Source organism: Osmerus eperlanus, chromosome 23 (assembly GCF_963692335.1).
Source record: "Osmerus eperlanus chromosome 23, fOsmEpe2.1, whole genome shotgun sequence".
Taxonomy (NCBI): domain Eukaryota; kingdom Metazoa; phylum Chordata; class Actinopteri; order Osmeriformes; family Osmeridae; genus Osmerus; species Osmerus eperlanus.
The window spans coordinates 4,952,789-4,978,142 of NC_085040.1; the positions used below are offsets into that span (position 1 = coordinate 4,952,789).

The 25,354-nt window shown below is 45.1% G+C and overlaps 2 protein-coding genes across 5 annotated transcripts in view; both read left to right on the forward strand.

The window, feature by feature from the left end:
• Positions 1 to 18,178, forward strand: part of ehbp1l1a (EH domain binding protein 1-like 1a) — a 31,429-nt gene extending 13,251 nt beyond the window's left edge. The window contains exons 1-13 of one of the 2 annotated variants that reach the window (XM_062449245.1): positions 9,565 to 10,319; positions 10,764 to 13,331; positions 13,620 to 13,716; positions 13,811 to 13,977; positions 14,081 to 14,129; positions 14,227 to 14,736; positions 14,835 to 14,886; positions 15,310 to 15,365; positions 15,501 to 15,612; positions 15,806 to 15,905; positions 16,008 to 16,081; positions 16,489 to 16,603; positions 16,712 to 18,178. In XM_062449245.1, coding sequence (XP_062305229.1) covers positions 9,988 to 10,319; positions 10,764 to 13,331; positions 13,620 to 13,716; positions 13,811 to 13,977; positions 14,081 to 14,129; positions 14,227 to 14,736; positions 14,835 to 14,886; positions 15,310 to 15,365; positions 15,501 to 15,612; positions 15,806 to 15,905; positions 16,008 to 16,081; positions 16,489 to 16,603; positions 16,712 to 16,805 — 4,326 coding nt within the window. In that variant the 5' untranslated portion in view covers positions 9,565 to 9,987 and the 3' untranslated portion in view covers positions 16,806 to 18,178. Of the gene's footprint in view, positions 1 to 9,564; positions 10,320 to 10,763; positions 13,332 to 13,619; positions 13,717 to 13,810; positions 13,978 to 14,080; positions 14,130 to 14,226; positions 14,737 to 14,834; positions 14,887 to 15,309; positions 15,366 to 15,500; positions 15,613 to 15,805; positions 15,906 to 16,007; positions 16,082 to 16,488; positions 16,604 to 16,711 lie in introns of those variants that run through there. The other variant, XM_062449246.1, reaches the window with a different exon arrangement.
• A 921-nt stretch (positions 18,179 to 19,099) lies between these two features.
• On the forward strand, positions 19,100 to 25,303 carry si:ch73-40a2.1 (tyrosine-protein kinase Mer). Of its 3 annotated transcripts, XM_062449248.1 has the most exons (15): positions 19,113 to 19,346; positions 19,642 to 19,703; positions 20,158 to 20,773; positions 20,901 to 21,056; positions 21,211 to 21,537; positions 21,671 to 21,833; positions 22,193 to 22,284; positions 22,439 to 22,549; positions 22,655 to 22,735; positions 22,826 to 22,918; positions 23,028 to 23,149; positions 23,279 to 23,388; positions 23,665 to 23,824; positions 23,981 to 24,114; positions 24,645 to 25,303. In XM_062449248.1, exons 1-15 carry the CDS (start codon positions 19,250 to 19,252, stop codon positions 24,979 to 24,981), a joined length of 2,661 nt encoding a protein of 886 aa, XP_062305232.1. In that variant the 5' UTR covers positions 19,113 to 19,249; the 3' UTR covers positions 24,982 to 25,303. The 3 variants fall into 3 exon arrangements, 2 of the variants coding, with proteins under 2 accessions (XP_062305231.1, XP_062305232.1); XM_062449247.1 differs by having other exon boundaries at positions 19,110 to 19,346; positions 23,028 to 23,388; XR_009928263.1 differs by lacking the exons at positions 23,981 to 24,114; positions 24,645 to 25,303 and having other exon boundaries at positions 19,100 to 19,346; positions 23,028 to 23,538; positions 23,665 to 23,806.
• The last annotated feature ends 51 nt before the right edge of the window (positions 25,304 to 25,354 follow it).

Consider the following 25,354-nt stretch of genomic DNA (forward strand, 5'->3'; position numbering starts at 1 on the left):
CGGGGTAGTAATTTACATGAGGATGAAAAGCCCTTATGGGAGGTATCACAGAAGGAGCAGGCAGCTATGAGACCTTCCTCCTTTGGTGGTTTAGATATAGAGTATGTAGACAAGCAATTGGAAGAAACGGTAGCATTACTCCCATCTTCTCAAAATGAAAAGTCTGTTCATGTATTTACATCTGATACAGAGCCCAATGCTGAGGTTTCGAAGATGTTGGGAACACCAAGTATGGCTAATCTACTGCCAACCTGTCCCCAAGCTTCAAGTATTCCTGGATTGCCTTCTTTAAATCAGACACAGTCAGCTGGCTGGCCAGTGGATAGAAACCCCCTGGTCAAGATATCTTTTAGAAAGAGGTCAGGATCCTTATTATCACATTTAGATAATGTTGATAGAGTTTATTGGGATCGTGAAATGTGCGCAAAAATGGTGGATATGACACCATCCTGCCCAAGAGCATCCCTTATTCCTGGCTTCCCGTTTGCCCCAAGACAAGAGCCCTGCATGGTTGACCTTCTAGCTACATGTCCCAGGAAAAGCAGCATTCTAGGTGTACCCTCCAGAGAGACAGGCATGTCCAGAGATGAAGACTGGATTGTGGACAGACATCCAGTGTGGGAAAAGCCAGTGAGGATAAGAGAAGGATGTATTCTACAGATGAATAAGGAAGTCACTATGGAGGAGGCTGAAACGAGGAGGAAAACAGTAGACATGTTGCCTACTTGCCCAAGAAAAGCCAGTGTTTCTGGCTTCCCCTCAGCACCAATGCCCGAAACCAGAATGGTGAACATTTGGCCTACGTGCCCCAAAAGAGCTAGAATTTCAGGTTTACCTTCGACTGACCCAGTCAAGTCTAGTGATGAAGATTGGGCTGTTGACAAAAGGCCACTGTGGCAGAAGCCATTGAAGAAATATGATTTCGTAATGCCATCTGCTTCTCCAGTTCTGAGTAAATATGAGGATATGTTTAGGCTGTTGCCTTCTTGTCCAAAAGAGACCTCTATCCCAGGCTTCCCTTCTGTGCCACAAAAGCTAGCTGGGACACCAAGTGTGGTGAGCCTTCTGCTTTCATGTCCTGACATAACCAAGGTTTCTGGTATACCATCTAAACATCAAAATCAGTCAAAGAATCTTGACTGGCATGCTCTGAGAAGATCATCCATCGAGAGGCCACTGAATAAAAAGCCACAATATGGGATTAAAGTATTATTATGTAAGAATGCCAAACACATGAAAGACATGGTCAAACTGTTACCATCTTGTCCAAGACAAGCTAGCATTCCAGGCTTTCCCTCTGCACCTCAACGAGAGCCAAGTATGGTTAACCTTCTTCCTACATGCCCTAAGGTGGCTAGAGTTCCAGGCTTCCCCTCAGTACAGCCACGGAGATGTAGGGATGAAGCTTGGCTTGTAAACCGTAGTCCACTATGGCAGAAGTCATTGGAGAAAAGTTACCTATTTGATCTTCCTATGTCTCCAGTTCAGTGTAAAGATGAAGAAATAGTGAGGATGTTCGCTTTGGTGCCATCTTGCCCAAGGCAGACTAGAATCCCTGGATTTCCCACTGTACAAAGACAAGAGCCATGCATGGTTGACCTTCTTCCTACTTGTGCAAGAGTAGCAAGAGTTCCAGGCTTACCATCAAGAGAATCAGTTGGATCCAAAGATACAGACTGGGTTGTGGACAGAAGGGCGTTGTGGGAAAAGCCACTACAGAAAAAAGATCGGTTAATAATGTCTCCATCTTTCTATAAAGATGAAAAAATGTGGAAAAACATGGTAGATTTGATGCCATCTTGTCCAAGAAAGGCCAGTGTACCTGGGTTTCCTTCTGCACCCAGACAGAGGACAGCTGAAATCCCAAGCATGGTAAATCTACGGCCCTCTTGTCCAAAAGCATCAAGGGTTCCTGGCTTGCCAAGTATTGACCAGGCACAGGCAGTTGAGTGGCCAGTGAATAGAGAGTCTCTGTTCAACAAGGTGTTCGCACAAAGGCCAGGATTGCTTCACTTTGAGGACACGTCATATTTTCCTTGTAAAAAGATGACAAATATGTTACCATCTTGCCCAAGTAAGGCTAGAATTCCAGGCTTCCCCTCTGCACCAAGGCAAGAGACAAGTATGGTATACCTCTTGCCTACATGTCCTCAGGTAGCAAGAGTTTTAGGGTTACCTTCAAGACAGTCAGTCAAAAATGAGGATATATTTGTGGACAGATGTTCTCTGTGGCAGAAGCCACTAAAGAAAGGTGACGTGTTGATTTTGCCAATTTACCAAACTCATGATAAAAACATTCATGGGATGGCAGCAATGGTGCCAACTTGTCCTAGACAGGCTAGTATTCCAGGCTTCCCCTCTGCACCCCAGAGGCAAGCAGACACACCAAGTAGGATGTGTTTACTTCCCACCTGTCCTAAATCATCCCAGATGCCAGGTTTTCCATCTAAACAACCTGTTGATTCTGAAGATAAAGTATGGTGTTTAGAGAGAGAATCTCTGTGGGAAAGGCCATTACATAAAGTTAATGTGAAAATGTGTTCACATGTCTGTACATCATACGACGACAAAGAATTTGTGAAAGAAATGGCAGCTATGTTACCATCATGTCCACTCAAGACCAGTATCCCAGGGTTGCCCTCTCAGCTGAAGTTAGTAGAAACTCCAGTTATGCATAGCCTGTTGTCCACTTGTCCTAGGAGCTCCAGAGTTGTTGGCTTGCCATCAAGAGTACCAGTAGACACAGATGAAGGTCACTGGCATGCCAGTAAGAGGCCTTTGTTGTTGAGACCATTAAAGAAAAGAGCAAAAGTTGTTATTCAGGCGAGTCAATCTTTCAAAGAAAAAGCAATGGTTAGAATTATGGTTTCAATGTTGCCACCCTGCCCTAGAAATGCTACTATTCCAGGCTTTCCTTCAAAGTCTAGACAGAGACCTCAGATTATTTTTGGACTTGAGAAAGCCCCTAGTATGCTAAATATTTTACCCACCTGTCCAAAACATACAACAGTTCCAGGTTTACCATCCAGAGACCCTGTGGAAATGTCAAAGGTTGGTTGGCATGTAGACAGGCAGTCATTGTGGAATAAACCACTGACTAAAAGAAAGGGGATTGTTTCTCAGTTTCACCCAATTGAGATGTCATTGAGAGACAAAGAAATAATGCTGAGTATGGTGCCATCCTGTCCAAGACATGCCACCATCCCTGGTTTTCCATCTAAAGTGGTTTGTGTCAGTACTGTTCAGAAAGAGCCATTTTTGACTTGTCTGTCACCAACTTGCCCTGAAAATTCCTGCATCATTGGTTTTCCTTCAAGACAGTCATCGTGGTCTGATGTCAGAGTAGAGCACTGGCCCACAGTTAAGAGTGTATTATGGGAAAAACCACTCAAGACATTAGCTAGGACTCAGATATTTTCCCTATCTCAGGGACAGAGTTGTTACAGACACAAACTCGTGAGAAATGCTATGGTGTCTCTTGTACCATCATGTCCAATTGTTGCTCTCTTTCCAGGATTTCCTTCTCTGTCACAACTTAATGTAAAAAAGCTTACAAGTATGGTAGATATTGTACCAACATGTCCTATGTTGTCTTCTGTTCTGGGGCTTCCATCCACAAATACTCTTACAGTAGAGAGTCGAGTAAAGGGTTGGCCATTGGGGAATAAACCATTACTGGAGAAACCATTGAAAGAGAGTGCTGTAACAATACATACACCCCCAATTATTTATATTATAAGATCTGATAAAAACTTGAGTAAACGCATGATGGCTTTAGAACCAACATGTCCAAGGAAAGCCAGGATACCTGGATTTCCATCAGCCCCAAAACACAGAACAAAGGAATGTATTACAGCTTCAGTCAAATCATGCCGCTCGAATGGTTCTAAAGTCTCTGCAGCAGTCACAGACCGTAGAAGAGAGGCTCTGATTCGACAGTGGTCGATAGAGGAGATGCCAGTTAGAGAAAAGTCCCTCAAAGAAGCATCAGTGGGATCTTTTAATTCCAACCAAGATGTGCCAGATGATGTCAAGAAAAGGATGGAGGCAATGTTGCTTCCCAGCCCAAGCAAGACCCCAGTCTCTGAACTGTCATCTGTACAAACCCAAATGTCTCACCACAGTGGAGGAAAAGCTCATCAAAGCAGTGACATCAAAATAGTGGTGAAAGAGGAAGTACAAGGATCAAAAGATGGTTCAGTGATGGAGGGGCTCAGAGTGGAAGGGGTCTTTTGGACACAAAATGAGGCTCAAGATGTGGGCATTCTAGAAAAAGGGTGAGTTAGTGGGACAAGGATAGCAGACAACTTAGAAGCTGCATTATGGCATTTGTTTGACATGTCTCTCCCTGCAGTCAATGTATAGTGTTTAAAACATTTGCTTTTGGACTCTATTTTCAGACACTTATACTGCAGAATGTGGCACTCTATGCCCACAGATATGCCATTATTCTTGACTGTCAGAGAGAGGTGGGTTAAGTTGGTTTGCAAATGTATGGTAGCTGTTGGCTTTTTGGGCTGTTTTGTACTGATCAACACCTGACTGACAGTGTTGGGATTTCTAATCACTGCCTTACGCATGTTGAGTTTCTACTTTGTGATTCATCATATTCATGGCGTTCCTCTGTTCATGTTACTCTCTTTCAGTCCCTCACATCCATCTCCAACCCAAGAAGGACAGCTAGTATTGTATGAGATGACAGGAGCTGTTAAGAAAGATTCAAAGGAAACCAATCTGAACCTAGTTGACGGTCAATCAATAGTGTCCTTTAGGGAACCACCCATGGATGTTACAGTAGATAAAGTATTTGTGTCAGAATCTGGTTTCGATGTTGACAAAAAGGAAACGATATTGGCTAGGGAGATGAAGGTGGTTACTGGATTAGTGGAAACAGTGGATGCACTCACACGCACTGGTGGGGGGTAAGTGTGGGAAACCCCAGAATCACTGTTTGCTTGTGTGATGCTGGTTTGGTTACTTTAATCTGCATGGTTTTATAGTTTTGATCATAGTACAGTTGTAATATTGTTGGACTCAAAAGCATGCAACGAGTGACGCTTTAGTCTTTCTTCACGGATCAAGCATCAACTTCTGTGCTGATGCTTGTGGGTGGAATGAATGTTTTTGGCTGTAGAATGTGGACACAGTCCTATCGCTTTTTTTGGTTGCTGTAAGTCACCTTAGACTGACCGGAGTTTCCCCTCTTCTCAGACCTGAAAACATGGTTCCTCTGCTGCCATCGTGTCCAGGTGTTGCTACATCACCAGGGTTTCCCTCCAGGGAAACTACCACAAAGGCTCACTTAAAGGATGCACTGGTGGACAAGACCGTATTATGGGAGAGGCCTCCAAAGGAGGCTCTAGAACTGGCAATGGATATATCACTGCAAGAAAGGGAGACAATGAAAGGAATTTCAGACATGGTTCCATCTTGTCCCAATGCTGCCACTATACCTGGATTTCCATCTGCACAGCAACCAAAGCTTAGGGAAGAGAAAATAGAGCATGAGCTTTATATGGAAAATGAACTGCCATCTTACCCAAGACTTTACGATGGAGAGTGTTCAGATAATGAAACAATCAGGAACAATCCATACACCGTCGGAGAAACAGAGGTCATTGCATCCACATCCCATTTGGACAAAATAATGGAAGATAGAGAGTTCATGAAGCACGTGGTGGATACAAAGTCATCATGCCATAATGAGACCAGGAGTCCCAGCTTTCTCTCAACACCTCATTCAAAAGCTGTTCACTTTAATCCAAGTATGGTAAACCTTTTACCATCCTGCCCCCAATATTCTGGTCTGCTTGGTTGGCCATCTACTGCTGATGCTAGTAGAAAAGACTGGTATATAAGTCAAGAACCTGTATGGGAGGCACCTCCAAAGGAAAAGCTTTTTTTCAACAGAGAGGGCTTAAAATATTATAAGGAAGCTATGAAGGAAATGGTTGCCTTAGCGCCAACATGCCCTCAAGCTGCCAGCATTCCAGGCTTCCCCTCCTTGCCCCGGCGCAGGGCTGAGATAGAATCAAGTATGGTTAATCTTCTGTTGTCTATCCCCAAAGTTTCAAGTATAGCAGGTTTTCAATCCACTGAGGGAAATTATACAAAAGAATGGACAAAAGACCAAGCGTCACCTTGGGAAAAACAAGTCAAAGACAAAAGCATTGTCTCAATAGACAGCTACCAAGGAGGAGAGATGACAAGAGGCATGGTATCTATGGTACCAGCTTGTCCAAAAAAAGCAAGGGCTGCTGGTTTCCCCTCCATGCCTCACCCCAAAGCAGAGTATTTTGAAAAAAGTCCAGATATGGGATCGTTTCTCTCGTCCTGCCCAAAGGTCTCAAGTATATCTGGTTTCACATCTACTGAGGCTGTTGATAGACAAGACTGGCTTATGACTCATACACCCCTGTGGGAGAAGCAGACAAAGGAAAATATTACATTCATGGACATATCAAATAAAGATAAAGGTGAAATGAACGGAATGTCAGCTCTGGTGCCATCCTGTCCAAAAGAAGCCAGGACTCCTGGCTTCCCCTCAGTACCAGAACCAAAACACATTTACTATGGACCTAGTATGGTTAATATGTTGTCCTCATGCCCAAGAGTGTCCAGTATATCAGGTATGCCGTCCATTGATGGAGATAGTAAGAATACATGGCTGCCATATCAGGAACCACTATGGGAGAAGCAATTGAAGGAGAGGCCCATGGTGACTGCATACACACCAGATGTGAGGGTGAAAGATCAGATGAAAGTTATGGTGCTCTTGGTACCTTCCTGTCCAAAAGAGGCTCGTATACCCGGATTCCCGTCTGTACCCAAACCCAAACTGGTTCGCTGTGAACCAAGTATGCTAAGCCTACTATCATCTTGCCCAAAATCCTCTTGTATTCCAGGCTTTGCCTCATTATTGGAGGCTTCTAAAAGAGACTGGTTTATTAGTATTCATCCATTGTGGGAGAAACGTAGGAAGGTCAAGTCAGTTGTAATCTACGGAAGATCAGATCAAGACAAAGATGAAGTAAAAGCAATGATGGCTATGGTGCCATCCTGTCCTAAACATGCTCGTATTCCAGGTTTTCCCTCAGTGCCACAACCCAAAGTAGTCTACTATGCACCAAATCTTTCCAACCTTCTTCCATCATGCCCCAAAGTCTCCAGTATGGCTGGTTTCCCATCCACTCAGGAAGCTAACAGTAAAGACTGGCAAACAGACTGTCAGCCATTATGGAAGAAAGAAATGAAGGAAAAGCGGATATTAATTATCGATGGATTTGAAAAAGGCAATCGTAATATGAAAGGAATGGTTTCCCTTGTACCAACTTGTCCAAAAGCAGCCCGGACCCCTGGTTTTCCATCTGTCCCACTACCCAGAGTGGTATATTTTGGGACAATGCCAAGTATGATTAATCTTTCACTTTCTCTTCCAAAATGCTCAACTATTCCAGGCTGCCCATCATCTGATCAAACTAAGAGGAAAGAATGGCTTACAGAAACTGAACCGTTGTGGAATAACGAACCAAAGAAGAGGACACTAATGATAGAAAAATCTGAAAAAGACGCAAACATGACGACACCAATGCTGGCTCTGGTGCCATCCTGTCCAAAACTGTCATGTATACCTGGTTTCCCATCTGTTCCAAATCCTAAAGTTGTGTATTATGGACCGAATATAGTCAATCTGCTCCCACTCTGCCCCCAAGTCTCTAATATCCCAGGGTTTCCATCGCTTAAATATGATAAGCAAGCAGAATGGGTCACTGAACACGGTTCATTGATAGAGCGACCACAAAAGGAGAGAAAGTTTGTTATTCATGAAGCAGAACTTGGCATAGATACTTCCAAAAACATGTTTGCATTAGTACCATCTTGCCCACATGCTGCAAAGATTCCTGGCTTCCCCTCCGCACCACAACACAAGATGATGAGTCTGGTACCTTTATGCCCCAAAGTTTCAAGTCTCCCAGGCATTGCAACCACTGAGGAACACTTGGATTGGCTTGTTGACCCAAACCCACTGTGGGAAGAACTTCAGAAGAAAAAGAAGAAAACAGTTTTTGCAGTAGACAGTCCAAAACAAGACAGGGAAATCATGAAAGAAATGGTGGCCTTGGTGTCGTCTTGTCCAGAAGCTGCCAGGTCTCCTGGCTTCCCCTCTGCACCTAATCCCAAAGCTAGGGAGCCAAACATGCTGAGTCTGGTCCCCTACAACAACAAAACCTCCTGCCTTCCTGATTTCCCATCCACTTCTAAAGGCCCAAGAGAAGATTGCCTACTAGAATCAAACCCTTTGTGGGTAAAGCCACAGACAAAGCAATTAGACATCATAACACCAGTCTGTCAAGCTCAGGAAAGACCCTTTAGTGATGCAATGAGCAGTATGTTGCTCATGGTACCATCATGCCCAAGAGAAACTCTTATGCCTGGTTTCCCTTCAGCTCCAATTAAAAATAGATCCCCAAACATCACAAGTTTACTTGCATCTGCCCCATATGTTTCAGCTATTCCTGGATTCCCATCAGCAAGAATGGTTAGTTCCGATCAGAAGAATACAGAGGTAGTAATTACTAAGCCTTTCTTTGAGAAGCCAGAGAGAAAGAAGAAAGCCTTTATTACATCCGTGTCAGCAGAACACATTGAAAAAATAAAGAATATGGTAGCAATGGCACCCTCATGTCCAGCTGAGAGTCGTATCCCTGGATTACCATCCATATCTACACCGAAAGCAATGGCTGCCCTTCTGCCACCGTCACGCCCCAAGGAAACAAGCAAACCTGGTCACCTTAATGATCTCCCGTGCGGTTCAGATTCTGGAGATGGTAAGCTCTGATTTCCATTGCTTTAAGGCTGGCTCCTATTACCTTAAAGTCATTTCTGAAACTGTGTAATTCCTCAAAATTGCATTGGATCATACTCATTTATTTGGTTTGTAGAGAAAACTTTGCGTGTAGAAGAAAAGTTGAAAGATGGTGAGAGAGAAATGGCAGATCTTGCTGTAGATAAGGGGTAAGTGAATACGCCTAGGCCTCCATGCATGGGTTGCAGTGAAATTGGATACATAAGGGTGGTCTTTTTTGTCTCACTTTATTTGCTGGTTAACATAAACGATAGCATAGTAGATCTAGACACATCTTAGAATGCATGGTTTGGTTGGTGATGTGTGTGAAGCTCAGATAGTTTAGATCAAATAATGCAGACTCAATTGAGGAACATGAGAACATCATGAGTAATCTACAGTATCAATATTTTACTGCAGTGCATTTAATCCGCTGTTATTAGTGTGGCATGGAATCTGTGGAGACATTGTTCTCAATATGCATATGCTTATATGATATCAGTGTCCCCAGCAACCATCATAGAGAGAAGCTTTCGGAAGAAGAATTCCATCCCAAGCAGAAGTCTTGGGAGAGCACAGAGTCAGAGCTAGTTTTAGAGTGGGAAGTGCTGGAAGCTGAGGACTCAGAGACAGAGAAGGAGCCCTCAGGCCTTGTGCAGGCCATTGTAGGTGTCTTCCACAGAGGGTGAGTTGGCCATTGGTGTGAAGTTGATCCCTTCAGAGACTCACCAGTTAATTCCATTTTTCTTACTTGTTTGTATTTCATTGCATTAATAACGTAATCAGTAGTTCTAAATTCCTGACAGATGTGTGAATCATCTGTAGTATTGAAACCTTACATGCTACACTGTAGCATATAGCATGCCTGTTAAGGATTTCAATTCCTGACTTTAGTATCCCTCTCTTGTAGTTATGAAACAGTAGCGTCCATTTTGGGGCCTTCCAGCTCCGTTCCAGCTGAAGGGGCAAACCAGGCCCTTTCATCCTCTGTGGAAACAGAGATCCACTTAGGTAGTACCTCTACCACTCTCCCAGATCCCTCTCCCCTCATTCCGGATGCAATCTCTGTGGAGTCAGCTCACCGTGAAGGCTTGGTTCAAACCAATATAGCCATTGATCTTCCCACAACTGCTGAACCCTATATGTGGACTCTAGCAGGAGATCGATCTGAGTCTCCATCACCAACCACATACAGTGATGATGGTTTTGTTGGAGCAGTAGGCCCGGGTAGTATGAAGAAATGGCCCCCACTAACTGCGGCTGACCTTTCAGAGATCTCAAAAGAAGACTTTGGTGTAGCAAAGGAAGAGGAGACTTCGGCTGGCTCGTGGGATCATGTAGGAGAGAAACCAGCAGTCACAGGGCAGGATTTGAGACAGATGTCAGGTTGTGTTGAAGGTTTGGTAGCAGAGAGGCCATTAGAGAATTTGAAGGATGAAATGGGAGCAGAACTATCAGCTTCTCTGGACAAAGGGTGAGTCTCCGGGGATAAAACCCTACTAAGAACTGTGTGGCTGCACGGCATGGAGTACAAATGTGTTATACATTCATAACTTTGTTTCTGGATTTGCTCATCAATGCTCACTGTCTTGTATCTAGTGTCTGTTTTAATAGCCCTAAGCTGCTTGGTGATTCTAAGGCACTTATCTGGGCCACAGTGCAGGTCAATGTCTGTGTGTTTAGTGTAGTTGCAGTGTGGGGAGTTGGTGAGTGTGCATGTTTGTTAAGAGAGAAAACGCTATGAGAATTATGAAGAGTTTTGTAGTTAGATCGCTTTCCTGCTGGGAGATTTCTTCTGTAGCCCGTCCCCTGGGTACGGACTTGGGTTTATAATCACGTATGATAGTTGCCGTTTATGGATTGGGAATTCTTTAAGATTTAAGATTTGTGTTTGATGTGATTCTTTTTCATCCTTAAGCCCCCAACACACAAGCACAGAGGCCTCTCCTAATGCCACTCAGCCCTCCACAGACAAGTCACTGGTAGAGACGTCTTCAGTGCCAAGAGAAATGATCTCAGACAAATCATCTGAAGACCAGGTCCTCTCAATTGAACCACACGCAGACGTTGTACGCCCTCAGCGAGGCAGGAAGCCACAACGGGATGTTCCTCCAGAACTTCCACTGAAAGCCAGTGATCAAGGTGAAATGACTGCAAATCCTACTACAACGATGGTTCCACTGCGTCCTTTGAGGAGGAAGGACAGCCTCACTCCGGATCGCAACACAAATCCTCACGGTGCATCACTCGATGTGGTTCCTCCTCTCCGTACAAAGAACAGAGACGCCAGTCTTCCTCCCGAGCCTCAACAGAGTGCTGATGCACAAATTGGTGCCGCTGGCCAGTCAGTCCGTGCACAGTCAACTACTGAGTTGGTCCTTCCTCCCAGGATGAGGAAAAGAGATGGCAGTCTCCCTCTAGAGACAGGAAGTGCTGTAGCTCAAGCCAACACCAAGGTGGTCCCATCCCGGCCGGTGAGGAGACGGGACAGCGGTAGAGACTCAACACAGAGAGATGACTCTCTCGTCCCTCCTTGTCGTGTAAAGAAAAGAGATGGCAGTGTTCCTTCGGAAGCCCCACAGAAAGCTGATGAATCTGTGCTGCCATCCTCAGACCCACCACACAGGCCTCTGAGGAGAAAAGATAGCCTGACACCGGAGCCTCCCAAACAGAAAGCGGATGAACCAGGAAGTTTAACTTCCCAGGAGAACACCATCGCTGACACTGTTCCGGCCCATGGCGTAACGGCTTCCAAAGTCTCCAGCTGTCCTGAGCCTCCTCAGGAGATGAACAAACCTGTCCAAGTAGCCATGGGTCTGATTCCACCCAAGCCTCCCAGGAGGAGGGTGAGTCTCACCCCTGAACCTTCTCAGAAAGCCCATCTCGAAGACAACAAGACATCTGAGGCGGGAACAGAGCTTGTTCCTCCTGTGCGCTCAAGGAGAGCATCAAAGGCCACTCCTGAACCAACACAGAGACCTGATGACCTGGAAGATATCTCAAATGGCCGGTCTGCCGCAGAGGAAGTTCCCACCACATGTGAAACAAAGACACAAGATGATCTCCCTATTGAGCCTGTCCAAACAGAGACAGACAGTGATTCAGGGGTTGGGGAGACTGCCCCACTCTCAATCATCAGAATGATAGGCCCATCAAGGTGCAAGAAAACCCAAGGTCCTTCAGCAAAATCAAGAGAATCAGATGGTGCTGAAGAGGCCACAACTGTAGAAGCTCTGAATGCTGAGTCCACAGCTCCTGTCCATATAAATAACCCGCTCAGGGACTCTCAAGTAAAACAGTCTCAGACTTCTACCGAAATGGCTACCACTGAGACAGTTGAAGATGAGCCAACTGTGGCCTCAGCAGAAGACGCTGCCTCGCGTGTAAAGATGGAGGTCGAACAGCTCCTACCAGTCCCGATGCCTCGAGTGAAGAAGCGCCTCAGTGGCACTTTCCCCAACGATGATTTCCCACCTCTAGACGTCACCTCTCCCGTTCTGTCTGATGCCTCTACGACCGCTGATGAAGCCACCAGGCCCCCCAGGGAGAGGGGACGCTCACCTGCAACCTCAGCCTCCAGAGGGCTGGATCCCCCTCAACATGGCGACAGGAGCAGCAGCCTCCCTCCATTGTCCCCTGGAGACCCTTCGACACCCGACGAGCTGGTTGTACCCCTACGCAGGAAAAGGAGCAGGGTCCAGATTGATGGCAGTGAGAGTGCACACCCGGCAGGTGGACCAGCGGGTCTTCCTGTTCCAAAACCAAGGGGAAGGAAACGTCTGAGTGGATCTTTCCCTGACGACTTCAATGCTCCCAGCCCCCTATCTTTATGTCCGCTAGACTCAACATCAAAAATGTCAGACCAGGATAGGACACTGGGGGATGAACCTTACCCCTCTCTCTCCCCTGTGCCCTGTCCTAGGACAAGCCTTAAGTCCTTCTCTGATTTGATTCCTCCATTGGATTCTCCCATCTCTACTCAAAGTGATGCACCTGAGAGCAAGCTAACCCCGCCTCAGAAGGATGAAGAACCAACCAGTCAGGAAGTCATGAGTTCAGCGTCAATGGAGACGAGTACTGAGGCGTCTGATGACGGGTTTGTTACAGTACAAGTCCCATCGGGGTTGAAACAGGAAGTAGACCCACAGGATGTTGCCGAAGAACAAGCGGACGCCACCATTTCTCCGACAACAGACTCAGTTGAAGTCACGGCCGGTAAGAGGGCACTAGAGGAGAGCACAGAGAGCTGGACCTTTGCAGATACTGAGAGCTTTGTTACTGAGGACAGTGAAAAAGATGAGGCCGTCCCAGAAACAACATCTGCCTCCACTCCTGCCTCGGGACAGGAGGACTGGCTGCATGTAGACGGAGCCAGAGAGCCAGAACAGACCGACACAGACTCAAGTAAAGAAATGGGGGTTGAAGAAGAGGTGGACTTTGGCTTTATGTCAATAGCAGTAGCTACCAGTGACTTAGAGGAGAAAGGGTAAGTTAAGTAGAAAATAATGTGGAATACAGAGGTAGGTTAACCTAGCTCTGAAGTGTGTTTTGTGGACCTTGTACATTTAAACCTTGTATGCCTTTTTTTGCATTTCTGTTCATTCTCGCTATTCTAACATAGAACTTTCCATTTTACTCATGGCGATCACTCTGTTGCTCATGGAAGTTCATCATGATCAGGCTCATTTTGACCACACTTTATTCCTTGACCATTGTTGAACTGTGAAGGTTAATATTTCTCGACAAATCTACTGTGTTTTTTGCTATTATAAAGGCAACAGGATGCTTCCGAAGAGTCCTCGGGTCTTGCTGCGCCATTGCCTGGTCAGATGTCAACACCACAGCGTCAAGACAGTGCTGCTACCTCAGATGTACGTTGCTAATAGTTTACAGATAAGATGGTTGACTGAGTGATGGTCAGTGATGAGTGGTTATTACTCAGTGAATGTGTTGTTGATTCCTCAGGCACTGGAGTTCAGCCCTGGCCTGGTCACCTCCAGCCAGTCTCTGCTGGAGTGGTGCCAGGAAGTCACCCAGGGTCATAAGGGGGTCAAGATCACCAACTTCAGCACGTCCTGGAGGAATGGTCTGGCCTTCTGCGCAATCCTCCACCACTTCCACTCGGACAAGATGTATGAAAAACATCAGCTTTCTGAAAAAATATTATTGAGCATTCTGTGTTTGTTTAACCATTTGCTCATGGGTTAAATGTAAAATCTCCTTCTCATTCTTTAGAGACTTTGAAATGCTTGACCCATATGACATCAAGCGCAACAACAAGAAGGTGATTATCTCTGCATGTGTGCCATTCCATCATATTTTACATGAGCCCCCACAGAACATCTCCTTCTGTAATCACCTGATCTCCTCCCCACACCCAGGCCTTCGATGGCTTTGCCGAGGTGGGCATCTCTCGGCTGATGGAGCCCTCGGACATGGTTCTCCTGGCGGTGCCTGACCGCCTTATCGTGATGACCTACCTCAACCAGATCCGCACGTATTTCATGGGCCAGGAGCTGAGCGTCCTCCACATCGAGAAGAACAGCAGCGAGTCGAGCTACGCCGTGGCCGGAGAGAGCCGGCAGGGCGTCGACACAGAGGCGGCCACCCGCTACTACGCCCAGAAGCTCCAGGAGGAGGGGATAACCCTGGACACCAATGGGAGTCCTGCGGCAGAGGATGAAGCAGATTCTAAGACCAATAGGGACATGGTCCCGCCTCCCAGAACTAAACGAGCAGCAGGTGCAGGGAGTGCCCAGGCCCCAGTGGCACCACCTCGCACTCACTTCCTGTCCAAGTCTGGATTCTCCCATGTAAAGGACGCAGACCTAGTGAAGAAACGACGGTCTCAGAGGAGAAGTAGTTCTCCAGAGGAGTGTGATCCCGCAGAGGTAGGAAACATCTTTCTCTACTTCCATCTCATAACCTGGTCTAAAGTTCTCTCTATATCTCGGCCTTATCGCTTGCTATTCCTGTGTTGTCTTTCCAGGCTGCGTCGGGTCAAGAGGAGAGTGCTGGTGCTATGAGAAAATCAGAGACAGGCAAGTTAATTATGTGTTACTGTACCTGAAAGTAAAAGTACCATATTCCAGTATTGATGATGAGTAATGATTTGAGTAATGATGGTAATTCTCAGGAGTCCTCATCGAAACCATTGCAGTATGACTCAACTCCCTTGTATTCCTTTGAGAAATTACCTCAACCATTCCGGTCATTAGAAATCATAAATCAGAATGGGTTTTAATCGCCATGAAAGTTTGCACAGACAAGGAATTTACTTTGGCAGATGTTCATGTTCTGTAATAGCCAGTTAAAATGAATTCCCATAATCCCCATTAGCGAGTTGCGTTGTATTTTATTTAGTGGTACACGCTTTATACGGTGAGCCCAAGCGGGTTCTGTGTTGTTTTGAAGGTTGTTCCTGACTCCAGTTTTGAGTTTGTTTACATTTGTGATCTTCCCAGAAGGCAAAGAGCTGGGGGCATCTGGTGAGGAGACCAGAATGGCAGAGGATGGCCAGGTCAGTCTTCATCATAACCACAAATGAGTTGGTTCCGGTCTACTTTAACACAGAACTACAGCACCCTCAGCTCTAGAAGTCCTTGGATATAGCTTTGGTTTGTGTGTGAGTGTGCGTTTGTCACTGTACTGACAGGACTCCAGCGAGTACGTCCTGAGCGAAATGTCGGCTCTGGAGGCGGAACAGAAGCACATCGACAGCAGAGCAGACGTGGTGGAGAGGAAACTCAGGCGACTGATGGAGACAGGTGCGGGAAAGAGGGAAGAAAGGAGAGAGAGAAAGAGAGAGAGAGAGAGAGAGAGAGAGAGAGAGAGAGAGAGAGAGAGAGAGAGAGAGAGAGAGAGAGGGAACTAAGGCCCTGAATATGTGCTGTATTGGTACAGTGTATGTTGCGGAGCTGGTAGAGTAAAATAGTATTCCTGTGGGCTCTGCTACCACAGGCAGTGACAAGGTGGACGAGGAGAGGTTAATCCAGGAGTGGTTCACGCTGGTCAACAAGAAAAACGCCCTCATCAGGAGGCAGGACCACCTTCAGCTACTGTAAGACATGCACACATACACATATATACGCACGCACATACACATATATACGCACGCACACACACTCTCTCAAATCTAACCCATGTACCTGGTCCTATGCAGGCTGGAGGAGCAGGACCTGGAGAGGAAGTTTGAGATGCTAAACAAAGAACTGCGAGACATGATGGCTGTGGAGGGTAAGTTCGAAGAACACTATTCACATTATTCCTTCGCAACTTCTCCCCCAAAACGGGAACCAAGATTATTTATTCATGTTGACTGGGTGTTCATGTTATTCTTTCCAACCACTACTTTTGTAACATTTATTGCCTAAATCAGGCAGATACAGAACCGATTCTACAGGACAGCATTTCCGTTTTTTTCTTCCATGTCAAGACATGACACTCTATATTGGTGTTTCATATAGAAACAGCAGAAATATAAGAGGAAGGCTAAATCTATTGAAAAACATAACTGTCGAGGATTCCAATATCAAACAAAGCACTTTCCCTTCATCCCCCTCTGCTCTCGACCACGGCTCACGACTTCCATCTCATATCCCTCTGTCCTGTTTCCTCGCTCTGGTCTGCGTGGTTCCCTCCAGAGTGGCAGAAGACGCAGGCCCACCAGCACAGGGAGCAGCTGCTGCTGCAGGAGCTGGTGTCCCTGGTCAACCAGAGAGACGAGCTGCTTCACGACATCGACGCCAAGGAGAGAGGGTGAGACACCCTCATACGCCCGCGCAGACACGCACATGCACGCACATGCACATGCACAGACACACATGCACAGTTTGTGACAGCGGGTCTCTCTCCCTCTGCACTCAGGGCTCTGGAGGAGGATGAGAGACTGGAGAGAGGCCTTGAGCAGAGGAGGATGAAGTACGCAGACAAGCGCAAGGAGAAGTGTGTGGTGCAGTGATTCCACTGGTGTCAGCAATGGGAATGGTCCCCTGGTCCACTCCTTGTGTGTGTGTGTGTGTGTGTGTGTTTAGGTTATCTAGTGATGCCAGAATGGAGTACAACTGACACTCCAAGAGCATATGACTGTAGCAGCATGTGCAGGTATTGTTACTGTATAATGAGCAATACTTACTGTTCTGAGGAAATATACTTACTGTTCTGAGACAAAACATGCTCACTTGCTCATGTGGTTGAATCCCCTTTTGAAGCCTGTCTCTGACTGTTGATCAATCACTTGACACTATTTGAGTTTGTGTGTGTGGATTTAATATTTTCTGAAGTGTCTGTTGTTACATACTCTTTATTGTGAATGCATGAAGTGTGAGTGTGTGTGAGTGTGTGAGTACACTACAATAAGATGGGGTTACATAATCTATGACTGAATAGAGTTGGTTCAAACAGGCAAATGAGGCCCGGTCACCTTACTGAAGTATAAGAACTATTACAGTATGCTGACTGAGGTATTCAACTGAAACATTTTACACTGAATGTAATGGCAAGGGTATTACAGTCCTAATGTGCCAAATATACCAAAGAATTACTCACATGAGTAGATAATTTCCCTTGAGAAAGACAAGGACACATGTGCCTAAGGAATGCTATAGGTTTCAAGATTTTTTACAGTATGTCGAACTGTGCAGACAGTAGGAGATACTTGGTGAAATGGGAAAAAAGGCAGTTACAAAAGTCAGCCAAGCGGAAAAAAATGCATTTAATTTATTGGTTTTATTTATCGATATTCCCCAGATATCTTGCATTTAAACCTGTCCTTGTATTGTGTAACTTAAACAGGTCATAACAAAAGTTATGATGCAGTATGAATAAGAAACACTATACACTCTAAATGTTACAGTGTATAGTGTAAATGTCCAATGTTACTAATATGCCACTGTGGTATAAAAAACCTTTAACCAGAATAGAAGAGGTTTATCATTACGGAAATATCAATACTTCTGAATTTCTACAGTATTTTAATACTGGATAAAATAACATTATCAGTTCCTAACATTAAATGCAGTTTCATTTTGAGGAACAATAAAACAGTATGAGAAATAATGGTCAGAGGAACTTGATACTTCTTAGCTAGTTGAGGCATATTCTGTGAGACGTAATGTTGTTTTGGTTTTAGATTGTTTGAAGTTATTTCCCAGCCTGTATACTCAGCTCTGTTACTCTTATTACTGTGGTAATGTTTATCACTCCCAGGGTGTGTTTGAGTGTGTGTGAGTTTGAGTTTGTTAACTGCCTTTTGGGGGAAAGTTGTAATTGTTTTATTGTTGAATTTGCACTATTTGTAAAGTTTGGAAAATAAAGAGAATAATTTGTGACTTAGATATGCTTCACTTTATACAGTATATCCTTACTGTCAAAACATCATGACTCCAGTTGTTCATTCACTCTTTAGTGGGCTAGCTATTGCAAAGCTACTAAACAGAATTGTATGAGAGCAACAACACAGTCTTGGAGATCCCTAACTGTTTAGGTCAGGTAGTTCAGAGCAAGGGAACTTCACTGCAGATCAAGAGGTTGCAGGTTCAAATCCTCCTGTGTGATGCTTTTGGAAAGGGTCTGCTGCATAGGTAAGGTATTTTTTTCCTGTATATAAAAATAGATTAGATTTTTGTAAAAAAAAAAAAAAAAAAAGAGCAAACTCTCCTCTTGATACAAGTGTAGAGAATATGTAGCCCCTAAAAACACAACACAAAAAAATAAAAACAAAACAAGATCATTTCAATATTTTCAATTAGAGATATGACAAATGCTGCACCAACAATTCTTTACTTTCAACGAGTGGAAAAAGTTGCACAATATACACTTTGCTTGTCTCTCAAGTGTATTTAGAATTTTTTTTTATTCTTGTGACTCGAGAAAAAAATAGAAAAGATAAGTTGGGTGTATTGACCAATAGTTTGAAATAATTGTGTGTGTTCTAATCCTTTCACCTGCTCTATAGATGTTTGCTATATAAATTGCATGGTTTTGAACTTGAAAACCTTTATACCTTTAAGTTAAACCATTATATATTTCACATGTATTATATTTCATTAAAAGATTATCTAAAATATGTGTTATCAAAAATATAACAAAACTGACTCATATATTATAGGAATATAAAACAGTTTAACGGAACTATTTGATGTAGGGTTGTATCAATTTATCAGGTCTGGAGTGAGTGTTGTTCTTGGAGGGTAATTACACTGGGGCAGCGAATATTCCTTTTTTTCAAGGCTTCCTGCTACTTCAGGAGGGTAGGTTCAGTATAGCAGGCGAGGCAACGTCACTGGAATTACGTCCAGAAACAGGAACGAAAATAAAACAAAAACCTTCCTCCTTTTTTCAACAGTAATGTTTTGTCATTAAATCAATGCCGAACACTGACAGGTCTGAACGCGGTTGGGAACAATGACGATTTTGTGGTTCATTTTGTCTGTCAGGTGTACTGTACTTTTGTCATGGTTATACATTGTGTATTCCATCGCTCAAGAGACATCAGAGGAAGGTAAACCAGATGTTCATATACGTTGTTTGCAATAATTGGCTGATTTGTCATCGGTGTTTTATGTACAGAGGTTAACTGTATCTGCCTGTGTATTTTTGTTCTAAATTAAATTATTTAAATTATGCTAGATTTCAAACAAGGATTCTATCTGATTTCCTACATTTTATCATAACAATTACTGGGTTTTGATGGTGCTCTGATCTTTTTATTTTATAACATCACCCCCCACAAAAAAAATATAATGGATATACTTTTCTTCTTGCCCATGCCTCCCTTAATTTCCTTTCTCTCCTAGTGGAACTGTTCAACTCTGTGAAACTGGACAAACTAGGATGGAAATCTTACCCCTCAGCTGAAGTAAGTAAAATACATTTAAAGTAAAAGTAAATCTTACTCCCTTTTTAAGACCAAAATAAACAGTTACAAGGTCTTTGTTTGGTATTTAGGATAAAAGATGAACAAATAGCATAGCAACTGGCAACAAAGCTTCTGTGAGTCATTCCATGTTTCGAAGCGATTTGTTCTCATTGTCCTCTATCTTGTGATGTCCAGTATTCTAGTGCAGTGGTCTTCAGCCCAGGTCCTTAGGGCCCACTGTCCTGTATGTTCTAGATGTTTTCCTGCTCCAACACACCTGATTCAAATGAACTGGTCATTATCAGGCTTCTGGGGAGCTTGATTACAACCCATTCATTTGAATCAGATGTGCTGGAGCAGGGGAAACATCCAGAACATACAGGATAGTGGGCCCTGAGGACCAGGGTTGAAGACCACTGCTCTAGTCAACTAATCTACCATCTTCTTACATCAGTGGACTGAGATTACCCATCTGGTGGGTTCAGAGAGTGCCCCTCTGTATCAGGCCTGCACTACCGCACGCAGCAGGTCATTACTAACCAAATGGATTGATAAGAAGGATGCCCACCGCTTGCTATTGGACATCACATTTGCCCAGGAAGAGGAGCCTCTCAATCAGCCGAGTCCCCTTCAGATCCACATGCTTGAAACAACCCAAGCTCTGTCCGGCTTTCAAAGTGGTCGGAATGTTTTGAGCCTTGTGACGTCGAAGGCATTTCCCGTCACATTGGAGCCAAAGCATTTACCAGAGTACTTTGACCGCAGGGTTGGTTTGAACCTTGGGCAGCTCTCACAGCGCGGCTTCTATCTTAGGTTCTCCTTTTCGGGAAACTGTGTCTTCATAGCTTCTGTTAGACTGTACTATAAAAGATGTCCAGGGTTTGTGCATGACCTGGTCCGGTTTGAGGGGGCCTCGGCTGCTTCGGGGCCCCAGACTGGTGTCTGTGTGGAGGGGGCTGTGAAGGAGGCCCCCTGTGAGAGGCACTGCCAGGAGGATGGGGTGTGGGGGCCGCTGGAAGGGGGGTGCATCTGTCCCCCTGGTCATCAGAGGGTGGGGGCCACCTGCCAAGGTTTGTAGACATCTCACAATAAAGATTGTGAGATTGAAAATCTATGACTGCAATATTGAAAGAACTGCTCAAGTACTGTAAATGCACCTGAGGTATGCTAAGTTATTTTGTAATCTAACAATTTTAGCATGTGGAACTGGCTACCACAAGCCAACCAATGAGAGTGGAGAATGTCGTCTATGCCCACCCAATAGTTCAACAACCAGGGCGGGTGCTGTGGAGTGTGTCTGTGACCAGGGCTACATCCGGTTGCCTAGTGACCCATACAACATGGGATGCACACGTAAGAAACCTCAAGCACCATATACTCTGTCCTAAAAAGCTGGATGAAACCATTAGTAGAAACAGTTTTGTGAATTTCTTTATCAGCTGGTTAACTCGATTCTGTGTGTGATGATACCACTGGCATGACTTACAAAGATATCGTCGCTCCCCAGGAAGTCCCTCCGCCCCAGTGAATGTGACAGTTCAGCGCCTGAAAAACTCCACGCTGTCTCTACGCTGGGGCCCTCCCCACGACACAGGAGGGAGACAGGAAGTGATGTACGATGTGCATTGTCAGGAGAGGGAGGGCGATACAAACGGTCTGTGGAAAAAATGTGTGGATTCATCTCTATCGGCCTCAACCCGATTGACGACCACAGAAGTCAACCTCACAGGTGTGAACCCAAACTATGACTACCAGCTGTCAGTGAGGGCGTGGAACGCAGTCTCTGACCACCAGTCCTTGGAAGCAAATCTCGCATCCGTGGTCATTCACAGATGTGAGTCAGGCTAATGAATCAGTTCCTACTGGTGAAGTCAACACTTGCTTACCGTCAAACACACTTGTAGCATCAAAATGATTTCAGAGGAAACAGAAACTAAGGCTTAAGTTTCTGTCATGTCTTGTGAAAGTTTTTCCTGAAGTGAAGGTCACTGGTGACCCTCGGCCCCTTGAGCATCAGCAGGAAGACTTTTCTACCTGGGGGATTGTGGGCGGACTAGTGGGAGGCCTTCTCCTATTGGCCCTGGTCTTGACAGCTGTGTGTACTCTGCGCCGTAAAAACATCCAGCACAGGTAAACCTGAAAGATCACATTGTTTATAAGCCTTAGGGTAGATAGTTGTAGTGGTGCGTTCCAGCTCTATCTCGTTAGGGAACATGTTGGAGTAAACTAATGTAACCCTAATCCTGTTCAATTCAATACCATTAATTTACATTTACATTTAGTCATTTAGCAGACTTATCCAGAGCGACTTACAGTAAGTACAGGGACATTCCCCCCGAGGCAAGTAGGGTGAAGTGCCTTGCCCAAGGACACAACGTCAATTGGCACGGCCGGGAATCGAACTGGCAACCTTCAGATTACTAGCCCGATTCCCTAACCGCTCAGCCACCTGACTCCCATTAATAATAACATAAGCTCTGTTTTGGCAGGCAGGATCCAGTCTTCCTGCCTCCTCACTCAGGTGTAACATATCGTCGCGATGAGGACGTTCACCTTGACCTTCCGGAGCCCACCACCACAGGTGATTTAAAAAGCGAATCTGTCATTAATAATCGGCGCTGTATGCGAATGACAGGAAGTGACTATCATAGGTTGAAAAACAAAACACGGTTTCTGGTTTCACACCTGTTCCATCACCCCAACCCCTTTCGTCTCCTGACTCTTGTTCCGGGCAGAGCCTGAGGCAGTTCAGTTTCTGGAGAGTGTCAGTGACAGACTCCTGACCAGCCTGAAGGATTCCGTAGTGCATCGAAACAAACTGACCCTGGGCAAGGAGCTGGGGAAGGGTACGATTTTGTTCACAATTCTCACTCAGTACGAGCTCATGTACTCATTTTCTTACACCCGGAAACTCCAGATTTAAAGATGCTGTTTTTCTGCTCTTCTTCCAGGGGAATTTGGGACTGTCTACGAAGGCCTCTTCTCCCCAGAGGAAGGGATCAACATCAAAGTAGCAGTGAAGACCATGAAAGGTCATATGTTACTATATAAAATATATCCCTTAGGTCTCTGTAAAGTGTCCTTCTGCCATTGTTCGCTGACATAATTTCATGCTGCTGCAGTTGGAATATACAGCCAAGACGATTTGGAGGAGTTTCTGAAGGAAGCAGAAATTATGAAGCATTTTGATCATGAAAATGTGGTCAAACTTCTTGGTAAGAGTCCCTTCATTCACCTCGATACTTTTCTTGGCACTTCCTAAACCTCAGCCCCCTTATGCAGTACTCGTGTAACTGGGGTGTAACTGCTGTCTTTGTCCTGCAGGGGTCACTTTGGAGCGGGAGCAGGACTCCCCTCTGCCGGTGCCTTTGGTGATCTTGTCCTTCATGAAGCATGGAGACCTGCGACGTTTCCTTGTCGCTACTCGCTTCGGGGCCATTCCCATGGTGATACACACACACGCACGCACACATGCACACACCCACTCTCTGTCTCTCACCTTTGCAAAAACACATGGTCAATACATTGTCATTGTCAAAGTAAATCTTGATATTGACCTCTCCTGTTCCCCCCAGTTTGTACCCTACCAGAGTCTCTTACGCTTCATGATTGACATTGCTGCAGGGATGGAGTATCTCAGTTCCCATGGCCTCCTGCACAGAGACCTGGCTGCACGCAACTGCATGTGAGTCCAGCAGGGGGAGACAGTGAGGCCGATCAAAATGAACTGCGCAGCAACAGGCAGCATCACACATCAAAGCCTCCTTGTTCAGAAGAAGACTGCATCTCTGTCCTAACACCATTTGTATTCAGCTAAGGGCAGTATCGGAAGGAAGTGAGCAAATCTCTGAACCCAACAGATTGACTCAGAAAAATAAAGGGGGTTTTCAAGGCCACAGTAATAAAGCTGCAAAGCTAAGGCGCTAACATTACAGTCGAGTTCAACCACATTCTGTCACAGGTTGGGAGACGACTTACATGTATGTGTGGCTGACTTCGGTCTCTCCAAGAACATCTACAGCAACAACTACTACAGGCAGAAAGTGTCTGTCCAAATGCCAGTCAAGTGGATGGCCATAGAGAGCCTGTCAGAGTCCATCTACACCAGCAAGAGTGATGTGGTAAGGCACAGCTCACCTTTCTGCTCTACCATCCATTATCAGAGCAAAGCCTTATCGAAGGGCTATCCAATGCACAAGTCAATGACTGTATGTGTATGCCAACAATCCATGTGTGTCTCTTTCATCTTCCATCTGCCTACTCTTTGTCATCCTCAGTGGTCCTTTGGGGTCACCATGTGGGAGATTGTATCCAGGGGAAGGACTCCTTATCCAGGAATCCACAACCATGAACTCCTGGAGTATCTGGAGGCAGAACACAGGCTCAAACAGCCAGACTGTGACGCCCAGCTGTCAGTGCTCACCTCACTCCAACTCTATTATAGATGAATTCATGCAAGAGAGTCTTTGTGTTGGCGCGCAGTGAGAGGTGTAGGGTTAGGAGGGACTGTTAAGAACAGTCAAAACTATCATTCTCGCCTTTGAGGGTTGTTATATCATCACAAAACTAAAAGCATTACATAACATAAAGTTGGCCTAGATGTGATGTGTTACATTTTACAGAGTGAAAACTCTTCATTTCCAGTCGGTTGCTCTTACAGAGTTGTTGACGACCTGAGATGTTCGTACATAATGTACTCCTGGTTGCTCCCCAAATATGAATTGCCTAGTTTCTAATTGAGTCAATGTGAGCTGTATTGACACTGTGACCAGGGGTTGGAGGACAGAGGTGTCATTGTAATCATATGTCCTTTCTCTCTCCCTCTCTCTCATTGTCTTTCAACCTCTTCCACTTTCAATTGCCGACTCTACGACCCCCCCCTCTATCTACCCCCCCCCCCCCACACACACACACACACACACACGTCTCTCTCCCTGTCAGATACGAGGTGATGCAGAGCTGTTGGCAGCGGGATGTTACACTGAGGCCTGGTTTCAGGGAGCTGGGGGAGAGGCTGAAGGTCCTTCTGTGTGCTCTGCCGGTCCTGGAGGCCTGCCAGGAAGCCCACTACATCAACCAGGGCCTGGAGGCAGCCTGCCAGGGGGGCGCCCAGGGAGACAACCCCAATCTAGAGGATGCTGCGAGGGGGAATGTTTACCTGCCCACCCCTACGTCTGCCAAAGTTCTACTCAATGAAGAGAAGAAGAAAAATACGGAAGAAGAGGGGGAGGATGGCTACCTGCTGCAGACTGGGCAAGCTGTCAAGAAGGGGGAATAGGAGGCTGTACTGATAACAAATATACATTTTTGTTGTTTTTTAAACATGTCTGACAATACCCCACAAATATGATAGGAAAATGGTTAATTGTGATTGTAAAGATACTGGAGTAAGGTTGCACGTTCCAAACTAATGTTGAATAAATACCTAAGATATTCCACATAGGTCTTGGATGAGGGTATGAGTTCAGCTGTGCTTCACCTGCTTCTAGTAGAGCTTTCTGAGTAGGATTCTAGGAAATAGTATTATTAATTACAACATGGGAAACAAATGTTATGATTTATTGTAATCCCTCTACAATTAAACACGATATGATTCAAATCTGTTATCAACTCAATGCAGAATATACCCCAATTACAGTGAATGCTTGCAC